This window comes from Nicotiana tomentosiformis, chromosome 6, assembly GCF_000390325.3.
Source record: "Nicotiana tomentosiformis chromosome 6, ASM39032v3, whole genome shotgun sequence".
In the NCBI taxonomy this organism is placed as follows: Eukaryota; Viridiplantae; Streptophyta; class Magnoliopsida; order Solanales; family Solanaceae; genus Nicotiana; species Nicotiana tomentosiformis.
The window spans coordinates 137,490,085-137,496,971 of NC_090817.1; the positions used below are offsets into that span (position 1 = coordinate 137,490,085).

General features: G+C 37.7%; 1 protein-coding gene across 2 annotated transcripts; it reads right to left on the reverse strand.

Moving 5' to 3' along the window:
• Window positions 1–320: 320 nt before the first annotated feature.
• Window positions 321–4,168, reverse strand: LOC108943147 (uncharacterized). 2 transcript variants are annotated; one of them, XM_070177885.1, is made up of 5 exons: window positions 3,680–4,168; window positions 3,486–3,609; window positions 3,141–3,419; window positions 2,947–3,057; window positions 321–977 (listed from the first exon to the last, which is right to left on the reverse strand). In XM_070177885.1, exons 1-5 carry the CDS (start codon window positions 4,114–4,116, stop codon window positions 942–944), a joined length of 987 nt encoding a protein of 328 aa, XP_070033986.1. In that variant the 5' UTR covers window positions 4,117–4,168; the 3' UTR covers window positions 321–941. The 2 variants fall into 2 exon arrangements, with proteins under 2 accessions (XP_070033986.1, XP_018622431.1); XM_018766915.3 differs by having other exon boundaries at window positions 2,947–3,063.
• Window positions 4,169–6,887: the final 2,719 nt, after the last annotated feature.

Below are 6,887 nucleotides of genomic sequence, written 5' to 3' on the forward strand. Positions count from 1 at the left end.
TTTAATTTTCTTAATTTTTTTACCGAATCCGTGGGAAGTATTAAAAATAATTTAGATATTTTTTTTACTTTACCCATGGAAGCAGTGGAAAATATTCATAACCTGGATATAAACATATGAACATTCCCACGAACATCAGTGGAAAATATTGAAATTCTGGGAAAAAATGCACAAAATTCCCACGGAGTCGGTGGGAAATCCGTGGGAAATCTAGAAAATATTTTCATGGCCAAATCTATTTTTAGAACTACACCACCTGCCAAACAGAAAGTACAACCAACAATACAAGACTAAATACAATTAAGTATTCAAATATCAAATTCAACATGCAATCCAATTCATTTCATAAACAACAACTAATCAATCCATTTCATAATTAATCCAACTAATCCAAAAGTAGAACAAAAACTCAAAAAATCCAACATTCAATATTCAACATCCAAGTATCATCTAAGACAAGCTAATAAAAGAAATTACTCCTTAGTTATCATCAGATGCTGGAGAACGGGGCACAGAAAATGCACCAGATGCTAAGATGGAGTTTATCTGAGACTTGAGACTTTAACATCACTAGTGACAAGTCTTAATGCATCGTCCTTTCGCCCCATTTCTTCCTCCCTTCGCCTTTCCTCTTCTTCCCTTCGCCTATCTTCTTCCTCCCTTCGCTTTGCCTTTTCTTCCCTTGCAGCCCTTTCTTGAAGATACAACTCTGTAATCTTCGCTACCTTCCTATTCAATTGCTCAAACTCATCCAGATCAACCGAGCAATGTGACGAAGAATAAGAACCAGACAATCCAGAAGTACGACGACCGAGACTAAACTCTTATCCAAGGCCGTAGACTCTCCCCTTATGCACGCTTCCAGCTGCCTTAATCCACATGTCCGTGATCTCCTCTTAAGTTGGTTGGATTGGCCTACCTTGATCATCAATCGGCCGGCTTTAAATGAACTCCTCCAAGATTCGTTTGAAATTATCCTGTAAAACAATTACAATTATTATAAAAATAAATTTTATTAAAGAAAATTTATGCAAGTAAGTATCTTTATTTCTCAAACTTTAAAGTGAAACACATGAAAAGATAAAAAGCGTAGCAGCCTAGCTGGACTTAATCACTTTAAAGTATCTTTATTTCTCAAACTGGTATAGAAGAAGAAAGTTAAAAACAGAATGTAATGAAATAAAATTTAGATAAACTAAGAGGAACTAAAAGGAAAATTGCTAGCTATAACAATTGAACCATCTGTTCTCCAAAATTTTGGTAATTATGCTGCAGCATACTGTCAAAAATATCAATAATAGGCTTTTCTTGAAACATTAATTGTCTCTCCAGATTTCAATAGATCCTCTTCCCAACATCTTTATATAAAACATTTCCCTTTGCCACTCTTATCAAATAAAAGCTTATCTAATCAATCCTATACTATATTTTGTTGCTTTTGATATTTAGGGCAAATAAATATGCACACAATATTCAAAGCGATGCAGTAGAATGATATACCCAGAAATCACGATCCTGTTAACGCAATAAATTTGACAATGAGCAATTAGACTGTCTAAAAAGTTAAGTACTTGGATTAGAAAAGTAATTTTCGTTTTTTGAGTGTTTCCTATATGGTTTCTGTAATATGGCCATTATTTTGTCAAATGGAGTCTATCTCACATAAGCATAAGCATCTTTGCAAAGTGTAGACTTTGTTGGCAATATTCTTTGGGACCCAAAAATATTGCATTGTGTGTTGGACATCATTTGCACAAGTTGTATCTCTTCTTTTACACCTAAGAGGTCAAGACTTTTTTGCCTATAAAAGGGAAGGCCATTAGTTCATTTTAGACACACCAACAATACTTGTCTTCAATTCTTGTTTCATCCTTTATTAAGAGTGTTTTGTATGAGAGTTAAGTGTTGGAAAACACTTGTGTGAACCCTTTCTTTGGAGTGATCTTGTGAGGTTATTCTCTTAGGGTATTTGGGATTAATTAGAGTGTTTACTCTAATTTTGTACTCTCTTTTGTACTCTTATTATTATAGTAAATTGCTCCTCTCCGCTTGTGGACGTAGGTCACTTTGACCGAACCACGTTAAATTTATGTCTTCTTTATCTACTTTAATTGTCGTTGTTATTAACTTCCATTGTCTTTGTTATTGTCATTATACCGTTGTTTGGCTATATTCCGTACTACCCGGGTTCCCGATCCTAACAGTTTCTTTGAGAAGAATCCAATTACACAAACATCTAACACATCAGATTCTCACCATGTCATATCAAGGATTAATTCAGTTACTCAGATGTGGCCTCATGAAGATAAACCAAGGCAACTTTACATTGTCTTGATCATGTAAATTCACATTGTTATAATTCAAAAACACATCAAGAGCAAGAAAGAGAAGAAGAAATGTAATATGACAAATACATGTCAATTTTAATGCTATGTTTACTGTTTTTGTAGTAACAGAGGTTTTACTGTATGACAAGTGGTAAAACTCAAGAAATTTCATGCAATTTTTGTTTTTTATTGAATGAATGATATTAGTACTATAATCCCAACCAAGACTCAATATAATGACATTGACAACCTTTATAACCATCCATCTCTTCATGTTTGGCAGCTAACAAATTTACTATGTGAACCCACGAAAGAAAGCTGCTTAAAATGTGCATGATTGATCCTCTTAATTTGATCAGTGTTTTGCTGCTATTTAGGGGTGTTCCTTATCGAGAATTAGCTCTCTATATGGGAATATAACTGCTGGTCAAGGGAAAATTCACAAGGCATTGAGATGTAGAGAACCTGGTTTTAAAGCTGGCATGTATACATGGAAATCACTTACTTAACACTTTTTGACGCTTATGACAAGAGAAGAAGTTGTTAATTTATTATGCTTAATGTTAATAAGAGAGCGATATTGTTAATTCATATATGTGAAGAATGTTGTTAATCTTACATGGGTTGTCTCAGCGCGCGGCTCGATCCAAGTCGTTTTTATTCCATCCTTCAACTTCTTAATGTGAGTTTCCTCAAACACCTCATCATGAGTAACTGGTCTTCCTTTAGCCTTTTCCTGCAAAAATAAATAATATGTTAAAAAATTATAACTAAAATAGTTATAAATCAAGAAAAATATAATAAACACATTACCAATCTTCTTCGATGAGCCGCCATACTAATTGAGCCGCCCGTGTGCACCGAGCCACCCTTGTTGGACAAACGGGCTACCCTTCCCTGTTCGCTCTTCTTCTCAAATTTTGGAGAGTTCCAATACTCAAGAAGTTTAACCCATATATCATCAAGAATCCAACTTGGCCTTTTTTTACTTTCTCGAGTAGTCTGAAGCATATCAGACAACCTATCAGAATATTTCTTAAAGAAAACGACTCGTACCTCAGCTTTAAAATCGCGTGACAATGCACACTTCATCTGCAAATAAAAACATGTTAGAATTACTATAGCGAGTTGAAAACTAAAGCAAAAGATTAATTTTACCCTAAATTCAGCAAACATTCTGTCCCTAATGTGACTTGGAACATCTGACCAAAACCTCCATGGTGCCTGATAAAATGAACACATCGATTCAACCACGACTTTCGTAGCCTGAGAAGGATAAAAGCTGCATTGAATTTAAAACAAGTTAGAAACTATATTTAGAATTAATTATAAATTAAAATATGAATATGTACCCTGCTCCATCGGGCACAATAATCAACCTCCGAAGATCATCATATTTTCCAATATTTGGAGGATCCTGCCTTCGTATAGAAGTCTGTGTAGGAGGCTGTGTAGCTGTATCACTATCAGTATATGGGGATGTCGAATTACCATCGACTCCATTATCTGGCCTAGAAATGCTGGGAGATGAAGACGGAGTGAATTCAAACGAAGGCATGAAAGAGTGGCTAGCAGGCTGACTAAATGATGAAGACATGCCAGAGGAAGATGATGAATGGATGATTGGAGAAAATGATGATCGGATGCCAAAAGAAGATGATGAAGGAATGGCTGGAGAAGATGATGATGGCATGACAGGGCAAGATGATGAGGGTATGCCCGAAAATGGAGTGAATTTAGACGAAGGCATGGAAAAGTTCCTAGCAGGTTGACTAAATGATGAGGGCATTCCACAGGAAGATGATGAATAAATGATTGGAGAAGCTGGTGATTGAATGGCAGGTGAATCAAGATAGGGTATACAGAAGAAAGAGAAAGATAAAGTATTAGACTATACTATATTTTACAGGGTGGGCTTTTAAACTTCATGGGCAATCTATTTTTTTCTTTTCTTTTTTCTTTTTTAGAAAAGCTATCTACTTCTAGAAATATTGACGAATCATCAACGATCAATTTTTCAGATGTTGTTGCTTTAGGAATAACCATCCAATTAGTTGAAAACGTATGTGGTCAATTTTGAGAAGAGGTAGTTAATACAGTAGATAAAATTCAAAGTTCGAAGCATAATTTTACCAGTTTATATTCCACCAGCTATGATCTATAAAAATTTAATAACTTCAAAGACAAAATTAAAAAAATTGCAAAAGAGGGCAACTTGATTCGCTTCACATTAAGTTTTTTAACCCTAGGGTTTGAAATAGTATAAAATCCCTAAGTTTCAAAGTACTCTGGGGGAAATCAAAAACGAAAAAGGAGAGGGTCACTGAGTGAGAGAGAGAGAGAGAGAGAGGGGGAGGGGGGAGGGAGGGGTCGAATTACCTGAAAATGAAGTGAAGAGAGAGAGAGAGAGTGTGACGGAGGGAGGCATCGTGGAGTGGAAGATACAGAGGCGAAAATTCAGAGGCGTCTGTAGAATAGAATGAGAAAAAACTTAAGGTTATGTGAATAATAAAAAAACTTTCCCACTGCTACCCTGGAAAATCTCTGTGGGAAATATTTTTCATAATTATAAGAAAAATTTAAAAATTTAAAAATTTAAAAATATCCGTTCACACTGAGTCTATGGGAATATGTAAAAATATTTTTTATTTATTGTTTAAGTTCCCATTGTCTTCACTGGAAATTATTTTCAGTTTTATATAATTATTTTTTAAATAATTTTTCCCACAGAATTAGAAGAAACTAAGTTACGCGTATTTTTGCGCCAAAACGTTCCCACGGATAGTCACTAACAAATGTTATTATTTTTCTAGGAAAAGAAATTTTAATTTTTCCATTGTATTTCGGTGGGAATTGCCAATGAAAATTTTTTCGTTTGAAATTTCTGTGGGGAAATGATGTGTTTCTTGTAGTGTGTTAACAACACACACAATCCTGAGGTCCAAAAAAATCAGCCTCCGCATGAAGATTCAATCAGTGATATCTGCAATAAGGGGAACGATGCCACGCCGGTCCACGACAGACGCTACCCGCGACATGTTCGGGAGGCGACTCCCGATGATGATGAAGAAGAACATGTTGTTGAAGCGGTAAGGGTTCTACAGGAGCAACAAGAGGTCATTCTTGGCCATATCACACGGAAGAATAAGGTTATGACAGAATAAAGCAAGTGTTATCGGTTGCTTTCAATAACGCGAACGGACGAGGTCCATATGCTCCCGGTGTTCCTGCAAATCAAATAATGCAGAGGGTCGACAAAAACACCCCGAGGGGCGAGGTCAGCTTTGATGTGGCCGGGGGGAACGGATCAGTTTACAACAACGAGAGAGATCCCTTCAAAAGCAAACTCTTACGGTTTATTAGGGAAGTGAACGCCCGCATGGACCAAATCTCGGGTGCACCACCAGTGCTGAGAGGACCGAACTAAAAGAAGTATACCTAACTGCTATACAAACCGATCGTGACACAAGAATTGATCCCTAAGCGGCTTACAATGCCTACGTGCCAAAATATGATGGGAATTCAGACCCTCAGAAGCATATTACCACCTATACAACGGCGGTGAAGGGGAAAGATTTAGCTCCCCATGAGATCGAATCAATTTTGCTAAAGAAATTTGGAGAGACTCTCATGAGGGTAGCCTTGACGTGGTATCCATTGTTGCCCGAGCATTCCATAGATTCCTTTGAGATGCTCACAGATTCTTTTATTAAGGCCCATGCCGGGCCAAAAAGGTGCAGGCCCGAAAGGCCGACATATTCAGAATTGCACAAAGAGAGTCCGAGTTACTGCGGGAATTCGTCACCCGGTTCTAGGAGGAAAGAATATTGATCCTGGGTATTCCAGATGAATGGGAGGTTGAAGCATTCACCAAGGGTTTGAATCTGAGAAGTTCTGATGCTTCCCAGAAATTGAATGAAAGTTTGCTCGAGTTCCAAGCGACGACTTAGGCGGATGTTCACAACTGGTACAAGTCCAAGATAAGTATTGATGATGATCAACTTGGCTTCCCAGCGTCGGTTAAAGTTCGGTAGAAGATTAAAGAGCAATCAAAAGACGATTTCGACACAGATAGACGATCTTCGAGGGACTGGTTTTTGCCTTATGAACGGGCTGAAGGACGCGACAGAGGTTTCGGTACGGTAGACAGGTTCGCTACTGATTGAAGAACTGATCGCGGCCGAAATAATAGATCGCTACAGGACAAGGAAGCATCAGGTTCTCGAGATCCTTCCTATCCCAGACTTTCAGAATACAACTTCAACGTCAGTGTAGTAGAGTTGGTATTGGCTATAAGGAACATTAAAGAAGTACGGTTCCTGAAGCCGATGAGGTTCGATCCCAGCCTGAGCGATCCAAATTTGTGGTGCGAATACCACGGGACGAACGGCCACCGAACTGGGGACTGGCGACATTTGCATAAAGAAGTGGCGACACTACTGAAAAATGGCCATCTCAGGGAATTCTTAAGTAACCGGGACAAAAATAATTGCGGTCGCAACCGTGATAACATGGAGCCCTCAAAAGTAGGAGAAAACCTCCCCGCCCAGATAACTAATA

What these genes read in the sequence shown, in the direction of transcription:
- LOC108943147 (XM_018766915.3), bottom strand. Translation starts at nt 4,116, where the DNA reads ATGCCCTCATCATTTAGTCAACCTGCTAGGAACTTTTCCATGCCTTCG. An exon ending in GAATGTTTGCTGAATTTAGG is followed by an intron (nt 3,420 to 3,485) that starts GTAAAATTAATC and finishes TTTTATTTGCAG; the next exon opens with ATGAAGTGTGCATTGTCACG. An exon ending in CGCGCGCTGAGACAACCCAT is followed by an intron (nt 978 to 2,946) that starts GTAAGATTAACA and finishes ATTGTTTTACAG; the next exon opens with GATAATTTCAAACGAATCTT.